The sequence below is a fragment of the Bidens hawaiensis genome, unplaced genomic scaffold (assembly GCF_021521415.1).
Source record: "Bidens hawaiensis isolate Kalapana, Puna unplaced genomic scaffold, B.hawaiensis_p1.1 tig00038085_1, whole genome shotgun sequence".
Lineage (NCBI taxonomy): Eukaryota > Viridiplantae > Streptophyta > Magnoliopsida > Asterales > Asteraceae > Bidens > Bidens hawaiensis.
The window spans coordinates 27,536-49,111 of NW_027496670.1; the positions used below are offsets into that span (position 1 = coordinate 27,536).

The following is a 21,576-nucleotide window of genomic DNA, read 5'->3' on the forward strand; positions in this document are numbered from 1 at the left end:
ATACAATTATACGCTGGTCGTTATCTGAGGATTCCAACTTCAAACGACCTGATTCGCATATACAATGTACACGAAGGCAAACATTCTTTTCCTGGCATGATCGGGAGTATAGATTGCATGCATTGGGAGTGGGGCAACTGTCCAACCGCATGGCGAGGTCAATACACTCGTGGTGACCATGGAGTACAAACGGTTAGTCTTCAAACCATTTGTTCCCACGACCTCTGGTTTTGGTCGGCCTACTTCGGCTCCGTCGGGTCCAACAACGAGATAAACGTTATCAACGCGTCCACCGTGCTAAAGTATTACATCAGCCGTAGCATACCGGTCTCACCGTTTTATGTCAACAATACCTTCTATCTTCATAGATACTATTTAGGAGATGAGATATATCCAGAGTACTCGATCATCGTCAAAACATTTCAAGACCCGATCGAAGAAAAAAGAGAATAATTTAAGAAGAAAGAGTCCGCACTAAAGGATGTCGAGAGGTGTTTCGGGGTTCTAAAAAACGTTGGCATTATGTGAAAAACCCATGTCGTGTATGAACGATGGAAAAATGAGCGATGCCATGTATACGTGTATCGTATTGTATAATATGATTTTAGAAGATACTGGCAAAGCAATATGTCAACATTATATACCATGTGGCGTTCCAGAACAGTGCCCTGAACCAATCGCAGAGCAACGAACGCAAAACATTCACGAGCTCACATCAAGTAAGATACATAACCAACTTAAGGCGGATTTGGTTCAACACGTGTGGGATAATCGTCCTGTTGAAGTAGAAGACGAGGACGAAGACGATGAGGAGAACGAAGGTGAAGATGAAGACGAGGACGAGGACGAAGACAAAGATAACAAATAGATTAGTATTTTTATATGCATTTTTTATTTTAATTTTTGGTGTGTTTTATTTTGATTATAATTTATTTTTCTTATGGTTAGTTAGTTTAATAAACTTTAAAAACTTAAATGGTTCTTGTTTGTTTTGTTTAATTACAAAAATAAAATAATAAAAAATGGTGACGTGGCACTGGAGTGACTACAACACCATTACACCCCAAAAACAAATTCCTACCATTTGCTGACTGGGCGTCACGTGTCGCAATTCGCCTAATTTGTAGTTCCTCCACTACACATAGCCTAAGCGTCTTAACTATTCTCGTGGCAAGATGAACCAAGCCAAGGTCATCACTAAAAGAATCCACATCGCTAAAAAGCGGATGGGGACGTGGACGAATCACGTTGACAAGGCCCGAACACCCCTTTGGAGGAGTCATCCCCTTTTAGACTATCCACTATGACGCCCATTTATCACAACCGGTTGCAAGATGGCACAAAATGATAAAAAAAGCATTTTAATTAAATAATTAGAAATTCTTTTTTGTTCACAACCGGTTGCAACTTAGGTTGTTCCAACAATCCAACTTTGCAACCAAACTTTTATATCTAACTTGTTTTTTTCATGAAAATTACAACTTTTAACCTTTATAAAAAAATGTGACAACATGGTTTTATTTATAAAAAAATATTGAACATTTTGATATAAATTTGATAAAAAATGAAGCATATTTTTTAATAAAATATTGGTTTAGGTTGGATTGTGATAGTGAGTGAAATATTGGATTAGGTTGGATTGTACATGTGAAAGATAGAGAAATTGGATTTTTAATAAATAGTTGGGTTGGTTTGGTTTGTGATAGAGTATAGTCTTAGGTTGCGAGATGTTCGTCCGGATCTCCGGATAGAAAGTGGAGGGTGGTGGGCCCTCTCACACATGGAATGAGCAACTCTATACGTAGTGGTAACTAAATACATATAGGGTTTTTTGATACGTGACTTCTGAGCCAGCAATGACTAACTAGTTTTGCAAAAAGTGACGTAGTGATAAAACTTTCATGCAATCATTACTCAATTATTGTTATCTATTTTCTTTTCTATTTTTTAATAAAATAAAATTAAAAAAAACATTAAATAAATAAATATTACATTAAAATTATCGAGTCACATTATAATACTAAAATAACTAAAAGCATAAAAGGGTACTTAACACCGACATGTCGGGATCGATTGAGTGGGCTTGGTGGTGTTTGGGCTTCGATTGGGATTGTCGGTTTATTGGTTTGAATATTGGCTAAAACCGAACCTTGTCGGATTAAATGGATGCATAGTGGTTGGTTTTTTTTCCAAGAATGGGAAGAATATTTGTAAAGAATGAGATAGAGTTGCGTTTAAGTTTTGAGAAATGATTGTGTATAAATAAGGATTTGGTTAAATATAATAAACCCATATTTTTTTGCAAAGATACTGGGCCAACCCAATTGTTGTAATTTGTTTCAATGGGTGACTTGTAAAGCATTTGAAGTCTATGTGGATGAGGAAGACAGCCACGTGGAGGATAGAGAGAAATGAAGTTCGCAAAAGAATTTGTATTTATAATCTTCTCTTGTGAGATAAAATTAAGAGGAGAGAATATGTAACACCCACTGAAAATCCATACAAATGGGTCAATATTAGGTTATGTTAAATAACTCACCATTGACGCATAATCCGTCATGTAGTTTCGATGGTCAAGTCACTCTACGTTGTCTCAAGCATAGTTTTTTATGATGTGGGCATAGTTATTTTTGCACCAGAGAAGTTTTGTAAATAAATTTATAGCAACTGTACGTCTGTAACATTTAAACTAACAACCATTTATTATTATAGCTGATTAGCAGTGAACATTGACGAAGGCCTTTGATTCAACTCCGGTCTCGTGTCTTAAAGATGGAGACACGAAGAATTCTTCCTTTAATGACATTATCTATGACCGTTCCTCACTCGTTAGTCGTTAAACCTCCCAGATCAAGTATTAAGCCCTATACACTAGAGATGCATAAAAACTGGTTCCTTGACCAGACCCGAACCAGAACAGAAACCAATCCCAATACGAATTCTACACCAAGAACATAAGCGCACAAACACAAAGCATACACGATTTAATTAAGCTAAAGTAAACATTTGCAGATTGGAAATGAATGGATTTCGGTTTCTTGATAAACAAAGTTTTCAACAAACACAAAAAAATCAGCTGTTTGACTTTTGGCTTTCAAGAGTCAACTTGTAAGACAAACATTAAACCTTCCAGCTTCTTGCTCATCATATGTAACAAATAACTAGTCAATTTGATTATTAAAAGGTGCATATTGTTTTGCAAAAATCATAATTAGATAATATTCAATCCCAATAAACCTTCCTGCACCCGGAACAAAGGCACACAAACACTCTTCATACGCAATCCAATTAAGCCAAAATATAAATTACACAGATAACATATTTTAAAACACACATTCAAACACCTTAATAACGGAAAATTAAACAAACGTAATTGTCTTTTACAAAGAAGACAATGCTTCAATGTAACGATGACAAGTTGAGGTTTCATCATAAAAGTCATCCATTAAGGTATCATCATATAAGTCATCGTCGGTTAGACTATATAACTCATTAAAACTCTTGTCATGAACATTGTACCTCATCACCCTCCCCGGAGTTACCAGCACCAAGAATGTTTCTTTTTCTTCTTTACCTCTAATCACATCAACAATTCCCAAATCATAATCGAACATCTCCGGGAAACCCCGAAGCTCATTAAACCGTACTCGATACTTGACAAACCACCCCAAACGGTCCCTCAACATCTCGTACACATTCAGGTTCAATATTCTATCTTCGCAATTGGTTTTTGATATAAAATGTAGATGACCTCTCGATTAAGAAATAACACGGATGGAGGCTTTTTTTAATAACTCACCCAAGTTTGCCTTTACAACGGACGGAAACGTGGACGAGCATGGACATCACTAAAAAAGCAAACTCAACCAAAATTTCAAGATAAATAGCACGGGAACCAGTGGCGGACCGAGGATACGGTGACGTTACGGGTACGGGAAACGGCAAAAATTAAAAGTCCAATATACGGGTACGAAAAAAGAAATATAAAAAAATACAAATATATAATAAATAGCTATTTATAATTATTTTATAAATTTATAATGTCAGTTTTAAAACTTTATGTATAGATTTATAAGTTTAAGAACCAAATATAAACTAGTAAAGATAGAGGGGGGTTAATTGTTGAAATACACAAACTAATTTTACATTTTCTTATGTAAAAACAATCAAGTTGCAAGAACTGAATGTAAACTATTGAAAGAGAAACGGGTTAACAGTTAAAACACTTTAAACTTATTTAAACCCTAAAAGTAAAAAACAATACCCAACCGCCTTCTTCTTCTTCTTCCTGACTTCCGGCAACTATTTCCGGTAAAAATTGCAGGCATCGGCGTCGGATTTTCTGCCGGAAACTGTTATATGGTCGCTAGGAAACGATCCTGAAACTTCGAATAAGCCATACCCAAGCTCAGAGACGTATTACGATCTGCCCATGATTTTCATAAACGGCCGGGAAAGGTTTCGGCGTTGTTTCGCAGGCGTATCTGCCCCTGCACGTCCCCGGGACGGGGACTCCACATGCTTAGGCGTTTCTGTGCATCATAGTTTTCAAGCATGGACATCACTAAAAAACAGATGGAGACATGAACGAGCACATGAAAAAGTCGGATGGACGCCTCATTGGAGAGCTCGTCACCTTTTGGATTGCAAGGTGTTCGTCCTTAATATCAATTACATACTTATCCATTTCATTAAAATTAAATAACTAAATGACTATTTTACCTTTAATGACCTAATTAACAACTATTTACACATATTCCCATTCATGGCGGTGTTAAAAATATATCACTTTTCGAACTTAGAAATGTGAGACCTTAATTGGTTAAATATGTAATAAGAAACTTATAAATGTGATATATGTAAATATCCCTATATTAAATTTGATTAAATGAGAAAAAAAGTATATGAAATGTGTATCTTTGAACCACCGCTTGTATGCACGTTATTTCTTTTGAAAGCCCAATAAAAGAAGCTGTGATACAGCTTATTTCCTCTACAGAACATTTGAGCAAGAACAATAAGGATGCTGGTTTCTTGTCTAAGATTGTGGAATACTTCGAGCACGAAGAAGATGTTGTTTTACTAAATGCACGACCATCAAAGGTTCTGGAGAAGGGATGACCATAAGCACTCTTCATTTTCAGAAAACTGGGGATTTGCGACTGCATTTTATGACCGAAACCTATAGGTGGCGGTCAATCAGCAGAGAAGCCGGAAGTTGGAGATGAGTGCAAGTGTTTGACAGCCAACTTGAAGTTGCCATTGCTTAGGTGGCGGTCAACCATTCTAATTCTTCTTCTTATTCTTAGTGCAGTAGCAAGGTTATCATCCTGCTTCACTGCAACTATAACTGACCGCTCAACCGCCACGCCAACGCTCCACATATCCTATCCCACCTTATCCTCATCCTCCTCATTTTCTTTTCACATTTAAAAAGGAATCATCATCAACTAAAATTTTGAAGAAAATAGTTTGCCCGCCAGGTGTTTGACAAAACGCCTCAATGAAATAATCTTTGTTTTTGGTGTTTTGAGGAGGGGAGGGCAACGGGTGGTTGCTCTCCTCCTTCCTCTTTGGTTCGGGTGTTCATTCCTCAAACTCAACTCGAGTTTTGTTTTATTATTATTTTTCTTGGTGTGGTACTTGGCTACCAGGGTGTTTTGTGGGTCGGGGGTGGTATGACCGGGGCTATTGAGGAGGTTGTTTGGCCGTGTCCGTTTAGAGGCTTCCACTGTTGCCCGGATGGATTACCGGGGTCCAAGGGGGTTCGATTGGCCGCACATATTAAGCGGCTTCATTTGTCATCGGATGACAAGAAAGAGACCTTACGGGAGGCGATCTCGACAAATTTGGATTTGTTTATTTCGGTTGGTGAGGCTTTAAAGGTCTCGCGTAGGTGGATGTGTGGAGCGTGTATGGAGTCACATGCTCTCCGTCGGGGGTGCCATCATGATGTCGGGTCGGTCTGGTACAAGTGTGTCACGGGAGATGTGGAGGAATATATAGTGGGGATTGCGAAGCCACATGTTGGGAGGGAAGTTGTCGCGGTGGGAAGGGTGGAGGTGGATGTAGCTCTCCTTGAGCGTGTCTTCACTCTTCCTATTACGACTGTTAAAAACATTCCTCATAGTTGTCGTATGGCTTTTTCCCAAGCCTTAGTGGGTGCTCTGGGTAAGGTGGCGGCTATGCCAGAGTCTGTTGAGGCGTGGGTGAAACTGTTGTTGTTACCACGTTGCACCTTACGAGTTTTCAGACCTTCTAATCGTCAGCAACGCAGGTCTGGCAATAGAAAGTCTGAGCAATGCCGAATTATTCAACGGTCGCTATCCGCTTGGGGTGACCGTGACGGTTTCTTTGAGCTCCTTATATCGCTTTTTAACCAACCCCTAGGAGATGCCCCGGGTGGTGATGCGTTTGTACCCGAGTCTGACAACGCCGGGTTGGGCGCCAATGTTAAACAATGTTTGCGAAAAGTTGCGGACGGGCATTTCACTGCTGCGGTCAAGGTATTATGCTCTTCAAGGGTTGCACCTTTCGGTAAGGATACTTTGAACGCTTTGTTGTCTAAGCATCCCATCATGGCACCTCCGATTATGCCTGCTTTCTTGCTTTCTGAGTCTCCCCTTGTCGTGGACGTTGATAGTGTGCTTGGGTGCATTAAGTCTTTCCCTAAAGGGACTTCGTGTGGGCGGGACGGTTTGCGAGCCCAACACATTTTAGATGCGTTGTGCGGAGAGGGGTCTCCGATTGCGGATGGTTTGCTCAAGGCTATCTCTGCGGTGGTTAATTTATTTTTGGGGGGAAGGTGTCCTAAGGTGTTGGCAGAGTTTGTTGCGTCTGCCCCACTTACGCCGTTGCTTAAACCGGACAATGGGATTAGACCTATTGCCGTTGGGGCCATTTGGAGGCGGTTGGTCTCTAAGGTGGCTATGAGGGGTGTCGGGAAGGAGATGGTTAAATACCTCGGTGACTTTCAATTTGGGGTGGGAGTCCCCAGTGGGGCAGAGGCCGTGCTTCATAGCGCGAACAGGTTTCTAAATCAGTTTCATTCGGATGGGTCATTGGCTATGCTTACTGTTGATTTCTCCAATGCCTTCAACTTAGTTGATAGGACGACCCTTCTACATGAGGTTCGGAGTCGATGTCCTTCCATTTCTCTTTGGGTGGATTTTTTATTTGGGCAGTCGGCTAGGTTATATGTGGGTGATACTTTCATTAAATCCACCACTGGGGTTCAACAGGGGGACCCTCTTGGGCCTCTCCTTTTTGCCTTAGCTTTGCACCCACTTGTTCACCAAATCAGAGATCGGTGCAAGCTTCTCTTTCATGCTTGGTACTTGGATGATGGCACGATTATCGGGGATACTAGAGAGGTAGCCAAAGCATTAGATATTATCAGGTCTGAGGGGCCTCGTTTGGGTCTTGAATTAAACGTTAAGAAAACAGAGTTATTTTGGCCAACATGCAATGGGGTGAAGGCACAGGAGGGGTTGTTCCCTTGCGGGATTGGAAGGCCGGTGCTTGGCGTGAAACTCCTTGGTGGTGCTGTAAGCCAGGATGCGGGGTTTATCAGCAGTTTGGCTATGAAAAGGGCATCTAGCGCTGTGGAACTGATAAGCTGTCTCCCAAGACTTCGGGATCCTCAATGCGAGCTTCTTTTGCTTCGCTCATGTATGGGAGTCGCCAAGCTTTTGTTCGGTTTGAGAACATGCCAACCTATGTATGTGGGGGAAGCTGTTTCTATATTTGACAATGGTCTTCGGAGGGCGATTGAGGACATCGTGGTTTGTGGAGGTCCGTTCTTTGGGGATCTCCAATGGAGGTTGGCATCACTTCCGATCCGTTATGGGGGGTTGGGTCTCTGTTTTCGGCCGAGGATGTATCTACATATGCTTTTGTGGCTTCGAGAGCACAGTCGTGGTGTTTGCAAGACCATATTCTTCGGGGTTGTGATATTTATGGGTTGGACTCTGATTATGGGTGTGCGATGGATCGTTTACGTACTTCACTTCCAGATTTTGATCTTAGCGGGTTCTCTAATAAGGACACCGCCCCCCCTAAAGCCCAACTGTTGTGGCGAGTGCCTTATTTAGTGGAATCGTCAATAGTTTAGAAGTGAAGTTTGATCTATCCCCTCGCCAAAAGGCGGTGTTTGAATGCCTTCGGGCTCCTCGGGCTCAGGATTTTCTAACGGCCATCCCCATTGAAGGATTAGGCCAACGTATGTCGAGTTTGGAGTATCGGGCTATCCTTAAGTACCGGTTAATGATCCCTATGTTCCCGACGGATGAACCTTGCCCAATTTGTCGTAAGGTCTGTTTGGATTCTTTTGGTGACCATGCGGTGCATTGCAAAGAATTGCCTGGCTTTAAATACAGACATGATCTGGTTAGGGATGTTCTGTGTGATGTTCTTAAACGGGCATGGATTTCTGCTAAAAAGGAGGCCCCTGTTAACTTTCTCACGGATCCTATTGAAGGGAGGTCTACTTTACGACCAGCTGATATTCTTGTGTTCGGGTGGGCAGGGGGAAACACGCCTGTGTGGATCTTACAGGAGTGTCTCCTCTTGTTGGGCTCAGGGACCGTGGGTTTGTTGTGGGTCAGGCTGCGTTGAAGGCTGAATCGGGCAAAGTTGTTAAACACGAGAAAGCTTGTTTAGATAATCAACATGTCTTTCTACCATTTGCCTTTGATACATTTGGTTTTCTGGCTCCAGAGGCTGTGAAATTTTTGAGTAGGGTTCAGCGCGTCGTACACGGAACCTCTTCAGCTTCTAGGTCCCAAAGCTTCGTTTTTAGCAGGATTGGCTTTGCTGTTCAAAAGGGGGTTGCGGCGCAGCTTGTTGCCCGTTTGCCTGCCACTTTATTGTAATCGTTTTATAGTAAATTATATAAAACCGAAAAAGAACGCAAAAAAAAAAAAAATAAAATAAAATAAAAGAAGAAAAAAGAACAACTTACAAGAAGAGACCCAAAGTACAGATAAACAAAGAAAATAAACAGGCCGAAGGTCCAAACACAAAGTTACATTGAAAATTTTAATAAAATTAAACTTGCACTATTTCTCTCACTCAAACGAAGATCTTTTTTTTTTCGCTCGGTGACTTTTACAGTTAAGTTATCTCACTGCGCGAACACGCCGCGCCCCGCCACCCCACTCAGGCCAACTATGTTGACATGATCGGGATCCACGCTGGCATCCGAGTTTGGCTTGGCAATCTCGGTAAAACCCAGTTGGGTCATCCATCATGTTCCTGGCCATTGGGGCAAGCCCCGAAGATCTTTTGATCGGACTTTTCACCCAAAAAAATGAAGTTATTTTGATTTTGTTAATCACCTCGTGTGAACAACATATACATACATATTTACATTCATAATCAATCCCTATCTATCGTTTCAAAATATATTATAACGATACCAAGACATTAACCAACTAATTCCAATGAATTTATCAAGAAAAAAAAAAAGATTTCGTACATACGTGTCACTATACAAGACTCCAACCACGTTAGCCCCCCTTCCACTTTGGTACATTTTTTCACCTAAACCCTATTATTATTATTAACACTTTGTTCGTTGTCGCCACCATGCACCTAATAAATAAAACATATCCTATGTTTCTACTTAAATCTTTATCAACTTAAACTTCATTCAAAAAACAAGAAAAATGAAGGTATTCAATGGTTACTATTCATTATATATCTACATGTTATTAATTATATATATCTACATGTTATTAATTATATATCATATAACTAAATACTTCATTTTGCATTTGGCATTTTACATTTTACATTTTACATTTTGCTTTTTTTTTTGGTTAACTTGTAGATCTTCGGTTGGGTTCATCGTCAATTTGTTCATAAAGGTGCTAAGAAGGATATCGATAATTATGACCAGGTAGTACTACTTGAAAATGAAGGATTTTCCGGTGCATGTGATGCCTGGAAAGAAGGTATACTCACCATTGGCACGTTGGGGCACGATCTTTTTCAAGATCTTAAGCCGAAAGAAGACACATTTGTGTGTAATCAAGTGTTGTTCGTTGACGATGATGATGATCATGATGAAGAAATGGAATCTCCATTGGTGCAAAAACCATCTTCTAATCATGGACTTGATCATCAAGAAGATCATGTTGCTAAAGCTAACAAGCATCAAGAAGATGAAGTTGTTGTGAAAGATGCAACTAATATCATGAAGAGTGGAAAGCGAACAACCCTTGCTGACTTGTTTCGGGCAGATTCTGAAAGTGACTTATTCAAGAATGACGAGCTAGTTAATGATCGTATGATCAAAGTTTCGTATCACAGTAATAGTAGCAGTAATAGCAATAGTAATAACGACAATGAGTCCATGAAGAGTTTCTTGATCACAAAGACAAAGAAGAAACTCGGAAAAGATGGTTTAGCTCAACCGTTCAGGAAAACAAAACAAGTGAGTTTCTTATTTGAACACTATAAGATGCACATACCTATCGTGTTCGAGTTAAGGATCTTAATTTGTTTATAATCACGTTATTGTATTACCCTCAAGAGAAACGCTTAATCATGTACCTCTCATTTCATCCATAATTATTACGCCCAAAACTCGTTATTATTTGAGACGGTGTATTCTTGTATACCCTAACATCTTGTGCATAAATAAAACAATATGAGACTTCTCTAAGGTGTCATGTCTTGTTACTAATTTCTTTTAATGTGGGTTTATGCTATTTATGTTTACAGTTGATGAGAAAGATATTGAGGAAGAAGATCCATCCAGATATTGGGAATCAAAAGAAAGGGAGTCCATCCGTCGTCAGTCAAGAAATAGATGCTTGATGAATGGGACTTCAAAACTCATGGTATTATAGATCTAAGCAGTTAATGCGGAAAAATATCGGATATCGGTCAATGACCGATATTTGAGATATCGGTTATCGCGGTGGTATATCGGTAAAATATTGGTAATTTTAATATCATGATAAATTCATATATATAACAATTTAACACTAATAATTCAGTATACTCTCCGATTGTTAACAAATTAACCTTTTGCAACTAGCAAAGCACTAACAATGTTAGCAAGTAGGAGGTTAGGAACTAATTAAGACTTTAAAACACCAGCATTGAACATTAAAGATTGATAATTAAGACTTAAAACACTAATATCGGTTAATGTCGCCGCTATTTTATCAAGGGACCGATAACCGATATATCAGTGCTATATCAACAATATTGACTACATAGTTATAGATAAATATTGATCACCTCACATGATTATGTAAATGTTGTGGCCTAACTTATGTTTTCTATGTTTTGACTCAGAAATTTTAATAATGGGCGCAATCGAGGAGTACGTGATTACTTGCCCTGCATTTGCTATAATTTGTTAATTGTCTGTACGCTTAATATATTTTTGAAGTTGAACAATGTAAGTCATGTTATGTACCCATGTTATTAGCTTCTCGATTTGTATTAGTTTTGATCAATGAAACGATCTAGTGCATCTTTGTATAATTGTATTACATTTGGTTTAGTACGTTATCCTCTCTTGTTAACAAGGAAGCTTATTTTGTTACTATATGGGCTATGGACAACCTCATTCCTAAACTTTTTTGGATGGCTGAAACGAATTTTAAGAGCATCCATATCAACAAACTCATGCAAATCGTCACATCATTGTCATCTCATATTTCAAACTTTTTTCAAAAATCTCACTTTCCTTTCACAACAACAAACATTTACAACCCTATTAAAAAATATAAAATATGTATGCATATATGTATATTATATGATATGTGTGTATGAGAGAGAGGGGGGGACCCACACTTTAAGTTTGCTACAAGGTTGCAATGGACGTGAAGTTTGTTTTCTTTCAAGTTTGTAAGATGTCACATGGAATTGGATCTTGAGGAGTTTAGACCATTGTGGTTGATACATATTTCGCAACATTTTTTTTTCGTTGACCTAAGATATTGTAAAGTTTAACTAACAACTCTAAGTTATGCAAAGAGGCATGAATATGGAATTGAGTTGTTTCACAAGATGAGAAGTGAAGTTAGTATGATTTTATATAATGCAACATTTTAAAAATCTTTTTTATATTTGATTTTTCTAAGTAAGATTTGATAACGGGTAATAAATTGCTTGACTCATATATGTATTATGAGTGATGAGAGAGCACATAACTACATAAATGTCCAATCAGCAGAGAGTCGCTCACTTACCATGTGTTATATCTATTAAGTAACGAGTGGTATGCGATTTTTTAGAAAATAAAACAATTAAAAGTTAAATGGCTACTTATAGAAGAAAATTGATAACTCATTAGTGCAAGCATACTCAAATAACGCCTACTTGCATACCCCCGCAAAGACGACATGACATAATGCATCACCCCCCCCCCCCCCCAAGTCCCCCACCATCACTTCTAGAGCTGTTCAAACTGCTCGCTCGACAATTGCTTGAAAAATGCTCGTTTGATTTCGGCTTGGTTTGGAAATGAGTCGTTCTGATCGGTTTAGTTTGAAAGCAAGCCAAGTATGAGCAATGCCTTGTTCGGTTCAGTTCGGTTTGTTTTGCTCGAATTATTTTTTATTTATTAATTTTGTATATTTTTATGTATATGTATAAAAATATACTGTTTTTTAAATTTATAGTTCAAATTTAAGTTATAGCTGCTTGTTTTATATATGTTTTCTTGTTAATTTTAAGTTTTAGACACTTTAGAGTTGGAAGTTTATACATTTTAGAGTCGAAAGTCTTGAATTAATGATATTTTGAAGCTTTAGAAATTTAAAGTTGAAAACTTTGTACGAAACCATACAAAATCAAGCCGAACCAAGCCGCTCAGTTTCAAACCAAACGAATTTCAAGCAAAAAAATATCACCCGTTTATTTAAATTCAACCCGCTCAGTTTAACTTGCTTTCAAACCAAACCAATGAGCAAGATTGTGTTTGATTAAGCTCGATTCGTAAACAACCCAGAGTCCCTAACCACTCCCTTGATTTTTAACGAATATATAATCCCGTATTTTTCTTTATTTTTTTTTTAAATTTTATTTTTATAGATTTCAATATTATTTTTCTGAATTTTAAAATGCAATATACCTGAACCTCCACAAGACCACAACAATCAAGCCCACCACCAATCTTTGCTTCTCCGACCGCCGGAGCTCCAATTTATTCCGGCAAAAACGACTTTGTGATCTTCTTATTGTATTACAATTACAAGCCCTAATTTCTACTATCAAGTGAGTACTCATGTTTTTTAGGGTTTTTATAATCGATCTGATTGCATTAAAATTGGTCATTTTTCTCACATCTGCACCGAATTCAGTAAGGTTTACAGCACGTCGTGTATTATTAAGTTATTATTTTGGTTTTAATATAGCCTTAGCTTTATTGTATCAGCTTTAATAGTTTATGTGTGATGTTTCACCTGTGGACATATAATTAGCAGGCTGCAATTATAGAAAATAGGGTTTAACACTTGCAATGTTAGAACAATAAAGTTACAAAATGGTTTTGAATGCTATGTTGCTTAATCATCTAATCTAGGATTGGAAATGGGTCGAGTCGAGCGGGTTATTTTGGTAATTGGTTTGGGTTGGGACTGGTTTCGGGTCAAAACAGGTTGGTATAACATTTGTTTTTTATAAACTATAGTAAACTTCAGCTTTACTTTTTGTTTTCGACATCGGTTACGTGTGTTCTGACATTGGGTACGCACTTTCTGGTGCGGGTTTCGCATACCGCGCCTGGGAAAAGCGCGTCCGGTGGCACGTAACACGAGTAAACCTGCCTCGGCACGAGTTAAATCCAGCGTTCCACACGAGTAACCGGCGTTGATTACGCACCCGGAATTGGTTATGCGTGTTTAATTCCAGTTACGTGCACGTCGTTCCTTACGCGTATTTAAATGCCATTTAAGCGCATTCTGAAGCCGGTTATGTGTACCAGATTGGGAAACGCACGTTTGGCGTTACTTAACACACGTAATCCAGCTTCTAACTCAAAGGCGGTTACACCCAACGTGTAACTGGCTCCGCATGACTAACCAAAGCCGGTTATGCGTGACGTCGGTTACACATGTTTAATGTCGGTTACGCGTGTTTCAGTGCCATGTCACACGTTTAGGTGCCACTCACGGGTGCGGCGTTGGTTACACGTGTTGAGCTTCTGTTATGTGTGCTAAGGTGTCCTATAGTATGGTTATCTTTATCATAGTTCATAGTTATACGTTAGTGTCATTGTTTCTTAATCAATGTGTTACTTCTACTTAATGTTAGGTGTCTTTCAAGAACACATCTTGTTGAAGATTAATGGACCGACAGGGCCATGATTATGCTGCAGCCGCTGCTGCCGCCATGGCATTTGCACAGCAACAGCAACAAGCCGCCAACATTCAGCAGCAGCAGCAGCAGCCGCCACCGCCTTACGGTTATCACCCACAACATCAACAATTCCTACCTTCAGTTCGCGGCCCTCCTTATCTACCGCCTCACCCACAAATCCAACAATTTCCCCGACACCCCCTCATGCAACCGCCACAAATCCACCCTCACCCTGCCCCCCATCTCCACCTTCTCCACCAACAACCACCACCATCTTTCCCGCCACATATTCCACCTCAATTCCATAACCCAAACGATGCACCACCACCACCTGCCGCCCCTCCATCCGACCCTGACCAACAAAAATGCATTGATAAACTTGTTGAGTACGCTGTCAAAAACGGGCCCGAGTTTGAAGCCATGATCCGGGAGAAACAGAAAGATAATCCCGCTTATAGTTTCTTGTTTGGCGGCGATGGCCATGGTTACTACCGCTACAAACTCTGGTTAGCCACCCGCCCACCTGGCGCCATGTTTAACCAACCGCCTTTCCCTTCGCCATCCGTTAACATGATGCACACTTCTAATCCTGTTATCTACAACTCCCCACATTTACCCCCGGGTCCTGGTGCACATCAACTGCCTCAACACCAGTATCCGCCATATTATGATCAACAGCAGCAGCAGCATCAACATTCTCAGCCTTTTGGTCATGGTCGGCCCGAGTTTGACCAGTCTTCTAGACCTTTCAAAGGTCTCTCTGGCCCACTTCCGGCTGACGTGGCTGCAGAAATGAATAATGTGGTCAACAGTCTCACAGGCACCAAAGAGTCCATTAAAGGTGCCAAAATGTGGTTCATGCAGAGATCACCATTTGCACCTGCTTTAGCAGAGGCACTTAGAGACAGAGTGTTTTCACTTGATGACCCTGAAAGACAGTTGCATATTATTTACCTTGCTAATGACATCCTATTTGACAGGTATTATCAATAATTTTACTATTTATTATTAGTTATGAACTTTTGTTGATTCTTGATACTTAACTGCAGCTTGCAAAGACGTGCGAATCCACATGAGATTGACAACGAGGCGCTTGCATTCAGGCATGTTTTAGGGTCCATGCTTGCAAGAATTTACCACAACCCGATAAACAAAGACGAAAATCAATCACGGTTGCAAAAAATTGTACAATTTTGGGCATCAAAAGAAATTTATGATCCTGATACTATACGCACACTCGAGAATGAGATGCTGAATGGCCCACTAAACAAGGCTGACTCGTCTACCATCCCAGGTAAAGTCAAAATCAAAGTCAAACAAACATGTACAGCAGTTATGTTACTTTGTTATTTACTTTGCTATTTTGTTCAGGACAAAATGTTGTGCATTGGCAGCCTGATAAACATGATTATCATGATACACAAGTGCCACCTGTATTACCACCATCTATCCCACCTGGCGGTTATGGAGGTCCTGTTCAACTGCCAACTCAGCCTCATGTCCTGCCACCGCCAGCTGCCACTGAAAAAGTATCGCCTTACCCTTTATTCCCACCAGGTTTGATTCCCGGAATGGTTAGAAAGATGCAAATCGGTAGTGGTGTACCGTACTCTCCAATGAGCCCGTTAGATATCCCGACAGTTATACCCCCGTCTACAATAACCCCATCTGAAATTCTGGAAAAAGTTTCAAAATTTTTTAAGGAAATTGGTGAACCGAACCCATCTGAGGGGCCCATGCGGGCTGATGGTAGTGATGATGAAGACGAATATGAACGAGAGCCTGTGGTTCGTAAAGGCGGTGCGTGTATACCTCCGCCGGCTAATTTACAGGTGGACCCGGAGACTGGGATGTTTGCAGATGGAAGTGTAGAGAAGAAGCCTGGTTCAAGTGGGTCCGGTCGGTTGGGGCTCGGGGCGACGGCTAACCCGAATGAAGTGAGTCAGTATGATGACGTTTACAGTTCGTATAGGAAACAGAGGAGCACGAATTATCATTCGTCCATGAGTGCTAGAGCTGCTACTAGGTGAGGTTCGTATGTTTGGGTTTTTTATGTCAAGATAATGAAGTTATTGCGATTGGATTAATGTGAAATTGCTAAACTCAGATTTCAATTTTGCTAGTGGTGTCGAGGATTACGTTGTTGTGTTTAGTTTGTTTCCATTTTATTGGGTATAAAAAGAATTGTATGGGTCTTAGTTAGGGTTGTGAATGGCTTCTAATTTACTTTTACTAACCACGCGTACCAGGACTTGAACCCTTGACCTCTCAGACAAAGGGTAGACATCTAATCGCCACGATGTCCATGGGGGACCTCGCTTTAATTTATTGATAATAGTAATCCCCGATTGTTAATTAACGAATTAATTAAATTGGGAAGAGGGGGGGGGGGGGTTGCATATTGTCATCTTGTGAACGAACTCGATTATTGTTTTTATTTAAAATCAATTAATGGTAACACAGTTGATAAATATATATAGAACCTTGTAGGTAAGGTTTTTACTACTATATGAACCTGCTACTTGCCCCAGATATTGGTGCTTCGACAGGTGGGAATACAGGTGGCATTCCTGGACTGTTAACCTCACATTCGGGTAAAGAATTCGGATACCGAACCCTATCATCACAATATGAATATGTCATACACCATCCTCTAAACCACTTCATTGTAAGTCTTTCATCTGAAGAAAGTTCACCACTAGGAATATCAATATTGCACTCAGCTAACGTTGACCCAGACTGGTCAATACGACACCCGTTTATGACAAAAGAATAATCCATAACAAACGGGCCACGTTGCAAATCGACCCTATACTCGCCTTTGTGTGTAGCCCAGGCTGACCCGTCCCAAATGGTGCCATACAAATACATAGGCTTGGATGGAAACTCACTACCCATACCTTCAACATTCTCCACTTCCCTTATGGGCCATTCATCCACATAAAAACGACCCGACCCGAATTCCACAGAATACTATAGTTGTGAAAGTCTTTAGAATGGTCAAATGGTAACGTGTATCTTTCTTCTCTCCCTTTATTAATGCTTCCATTACCATAAACATTGGTTTGAAGAACCCACTTTTCACCATCAATATGTCCAAGAAACTCAAAATCAATCTCGTCCCGCTTCGGTTCATTGTTTTGAAGATAGAAAGTAGCAACAACACCGGCCGAGTAGCTATTGTTTGGTAGCTTGATAAAGGAAGTGAACAAGCCATGATTGTATGTGTATCGTGAAATAAAACCCGACCAGTGTGTTGACCTCTGGTCCATGGAGATTTGAACATATTTACCATCATTGGATAGTATGACATTTTGGTTACCATAGAGTGGGGAGAAAGCTTCGTTAAAGGGGACGATCGAGAGATTGAGTGAGATAGAAGGTTTGAAGGTTGTGATGGTGCAAAGAATTATAAGTTGTAGATAAGTAGAAGACAACATATTGATCTATATTGTGTTACAAATGACAATGAATCTCATAAATGATGATTGTGTATGTATATAGCAAGTTGTGTATACATTTATGAATATTAATGGTGTGTTATTAAGGAAATGAGTAATAAGTTTAACAAGGAAAGTAAGGATATAGAATGGGAATATGAACGGGAACAAAAGACATACAAATATGCAAGGATGCATGCTCTCCATGAATTTCAACAACCTGTCATTCACTATAATATTTCACATCCATTACTCGAATAACCGACTTATTAACGAATCATATGTTTAAATCCATCCGTTTGTAAACACATTTACATGTTTTTATTTTACCGATTCGCTCATTCACTACATATTAGTCTAGCGGTATTGTGATGGGTTTTTAGGTCTTTAAAATTTCGTTAAAAAAGGTAACATCTAAACAACACCAACTACGCATTTGCAAAGTTTTAAAAACACCACTTTTGTAAAGGGAAAACACCGTACCACTGGTCGACTTTATTTGTGAACTCATTTGCATAACCACTTTAGAAAAGACGTTAGATTTATAACTCTTTTCCACTAATATTTACGTATATAATTGAGCCATATTATTCATAATGCTTGTTAAATAATCATGAATTGTAGCTTATTCTTTGACAAATGTTAAATCCAATACACAAAATCAGAGAGATTGAGTACAAGAGACTAACAAGACACAATTCAGATAAGCAGTGTGCCAGTGAATAATGATCAAAGATCTATTCCGGACATCTGTGAGCCGGATGAGACGAAAATAAATGACACAATTAGTGTTAGCCCACGAAAAAAATAAAATTGAACAATGACACTCGTCACCCTCGTTGGTAATGCGTAGCTAAAGTTATTCGTGGCTAATGCAATGTACATACATTATTGTGTAGACGGATATGACAGTATAAAGAGGAAAAAGGCATTCCACTGCACATCTTTCTCCCAACACCAATCCATCATTTCTTCATAACACGATCAATTTTCATGTTTAGATTATGAATAAAAGATCGTTATAAACTTATAATTAACTTTGTGCCACAATCATCAAGATATTAGATGTAAGAGAACCATACAGCCTTTTGGAGTCTAGAACTGGTTCAATAGTCTTAAGAATTCTAGCTATATATAACAGGTTCAAATAACAATCTCAATACTACTTCCTACACCAAAAACAAAGGCGCAAAACACAAACTAACACGCACTACTTTAATAAACCAGAAGTTTACCAATATATTAAAATAAATTCAAGCACATTGATAAAAAAAAAACATAAACAAACCCAATTGTCTTTTAGAACGAAGACAAGGTTTCAATGTATCGATGAAAAGGTTTATAAAATGGGTATGTGAAAACTCTTGGTTTCAAACCATCTATCTGTTTGAAACTCTTGTCATGAACATTGTACGTTATCATCTTATTGGAACTCAACATCACCAAGAATGTTTCTTCTTCTTTTTTACCTCTAACCACATCAACAACTTCAAAATCATAACTGTAATTATTGACCGTATTTGGGGAAGCACCACTTACAAACTCATCAAGCTGTAACTCATATTTGACAAACCACCCCGAATAATCTGTCAACATCTCGTACATATTCAAGTACAAAATATCTTCATCGTAATCCATGTATGATATCAAATGCAGATGACCTCTCGATTCCCCAAAATACATTATGTTTCTTTCATAAGACATCAACTCCACCGGTAAGGGCAGCATTTGCAATTGTTCAGCGTCTAATCGGAAGCATACAAACTTACTGCCACTACTATAATCGGAAGCCCAATAAACAGCTCCATTATAGTAAACCGGAGAGTCAAATATGGATATAGGCGCAGAGAATGATTCGATACAAATATTCCATTTCCTTGTTTGAAACGAGTAAACTTGAATCTGAAACGAGTCATGTTCAGGCTCTAAAGAACAAATACAAACAACCTTGTAGTGCACACAATCTGTTTGATGAAATGCCAGAGCCATAGAACGGATGTTTTCCGGGGAGAGATCAGATGGGATGAATGCGAGTTGCTTGGTGGTGGGATTGAATACATAATATTCACTCACACCAGGCAGAACAAAGTAATAAACCGTTACAAGATTGCTTGATAGTGGCATCGGAACGATTAAAGTAGAAATCGAGACAACGGAATGGAGGAGGGCTTGGGTTTTCAACATCAAAGGGAACATAAAAATCAAGGTCACCAAAAAGACCAAGAGGAGATTTAGAAAGTTTAATATTATCATACCGGTGGGTTAAATGACTGTTACTCAAAAGCAATCGCCAGTGTTTAGATACGGATTTGAAACGAAGGATGGAGGTAACCGGGAGACGGATAAGGATCTCGGTTAAAAGGTCGTCGTTGGAACCGACAATTAGTGTTCCAGATTGAGTCGATTGAAGATCCAAATCCTCCATGGAAGCTTGGATCTTAAGGTTTTGGATATGGATCTCGTGTTCCCCATATTTTGAGAGAGAGAGAGGATCGAGTAATGTTGTTTTCTTTTTATGAGTAATTTGTTTTTATCTCCGTATTATATTTTATATTACTCGTAATGTTTATATATTTTTTTGGGTTTAATTTTATTTATTGTAGTGAAATTTATAATATACTTTGATGATAAAAAGGTTTCACAAATAGTTAAGATGTTATAACCCGGTTTAAAAGTTATTTAGGTTTGGTAAGACTCAAGACCCGCTTATTTTTTTTACTATAAAATTGTTTCTTAATTATAAATAATATTTAAAAAAAATCATATAATAATTTTTTGTATATCCTATTTTATAGGATTTTCACATCAATAATTTAGTAAGAATAATTTTTAATTTAATGAGATGTTATAACCCGTTTAAAGAATATATGAGTTTGGTAAGACCCATACCCGTGAATTCTGGTCAAATGCATGAGAAACCTCCATTTAAAAATTAAGCAAATCTGATGACTCCAAAAGAAGGAAGCGCGACCACATCGCGACACGTAAGATTTTATGTTTTCGTTTATATATATTACTAGTTTTTATCCCCCGTATTACGGGGGTTGTTTTATATTGTTTGTTTTAATATTTGTTTATTTTTTGAATTTATATTTTTTTATTGTATCAAAGTTAATAATATACTTATGGTTTGATGATAAATTGTTTCACATGAGATGTTATAACCCGGTTTAAAAGCCATATGCTTTTGATGAGACCCAAGACCCGTTTATTTTTTTTACTATAAAATTGTTTTTTTTAATTATAAATAATATTTATGAAAGTTAATAATATACCTATGGTTTGATGGGACCCAAGACCCGTTTATTTTTTACTATAAAATTGATTTTTTAATTTAAATAATATATATATCTTTTTTAAAATAAATAAGATATTAATTTTTAGTATATCCTATTTTATAGGATTTCTACATCAATAATTTGGTGGGAATAATTTTTTATTTAATGAGATGTTATAACCCGTTTAAGGAATATTTGGGTTTGGTAAGATCCATACCCATGAATTCGGGTCAAATGCATGAGAAGCCTCCATTTAAAAATCAAACAAATCTGATTACTCCAAAAGAAGGAAGAGCGACCACATCGCGACACGTAAGATTTTTATGTTTTCGTTTGTATATATTATATATATAATTTATTGTATTCTTTCAAACTGTTTTTAATACTTTGTTTTATTATTATTACGACGTTACACCATTTCAAACTTAACAGCTAAGTAGTTAATGTGGAAAAATATCGGATATCAGTCAAGGACGAATATCCGAGATATCGGTTATCTCTGTGAGATAACGGTGGGATATCAGTAATTTTAATAA

The 21,576-nt window shown here is 38.5% G+C and overlaps 2 protein-coding genes and 1 pseudogene across 3 annotated transcripts; 2 read left to right on the top strand and 1 right to left on the bottom strand.

Annotated features, from left to right (window-relative positions):
- Positions 1–3,321: 3,321 nt before the first annotated feature.
- LOC143589998 (F-box protein At5g07610-like) lies at positions 3,322–20,187 on the bottom strand (annotated as a pseudogene). Its single transcript, XR_013145387.1, has 2 exons — positions 19,424–20,187; positions 3,322–3,751 (listed from the first exon to the last, which is right to left on the bottom strand). The product of XR_013145387.1 is annotated as an F-box protein At5g07610-like (transcript).
- On the top strand, positions 9,669–10,974 carry LOC143590001 (protein TILLER ANGLE CONTROL 1-like). The gene is made up of 3 exons (XM_077070608.1): positions 9,669–9,674; positions 9,833–10,438; positions 10,729–10,974. Exons 1-3 carry the CDS (start codon positions 9,669–9,671, stop codon positions 10,822–10,824), a joined length of 708 nt encoding a protein of 235 aa, XP_076926723.1. The 3' UTR covers positions 10,825–10,974.
- LOC143589990 (SUPPRESSOR-OF-WHITE-APRICOT/SURP RNA-binding domain containing protein 1-like) lies at positions 13,135–16,526 on the top strand. Its single transcript, XM_077070600.1, has 4 exons — positions 13,135–13,239; positions 14,278–15,302; positions 15,372–15,616; positions 15,694–16,526. The coding sequence occupies exons 2-4, from the start codon at positions 14,311–14,313 to the stop codon at positions 16,350–16,352; spliced, it is 1,896 nt and encodes a 631-aa protein (XP_076926715.1). The 5' UTR covers positions 13,135–13,239; positions 14,278–14,310; the 3' UTR covers positions 16,353–16,526.
- Positions 20,188–21,576: the final 1,389 nt, after the last annotated feature.

Excerpts from the sequence above, each read along its gene's own strand:
- LOC143590001 (XM_077070608.1), top strand. Across the intron at positions 10,439-10,728 it reads CGTTCAGGAAAACAAAACAA|TTGATGAGAAAGATATTGAG; the intron begins GTGAGTTTCTTA and ends TTATGTTTACAG.
- LOC143589990 (XM_077070600.1), top strand. The coding sequence starts at position 14,311 with ATGGACCGACAGGGCCATGATTATGCTGCAGCCGCTGCTGCCGCCATG. Across the intron at positions 15,303-15,371 it reads AATGACATCCTATTTGACAG|CTTGCAAAGACGTGCGAATC; the intron begins GTATTATCAATA and ends ACTTAACTGCAG. Across the intron at positions 15,617-15,693 it reads TGACTCGTCTACCATCCCAG|GACAAAATGTTGTGCATTGG; the intron begins GTAAAGTCAAAA and ends TATTTTGTTCAG.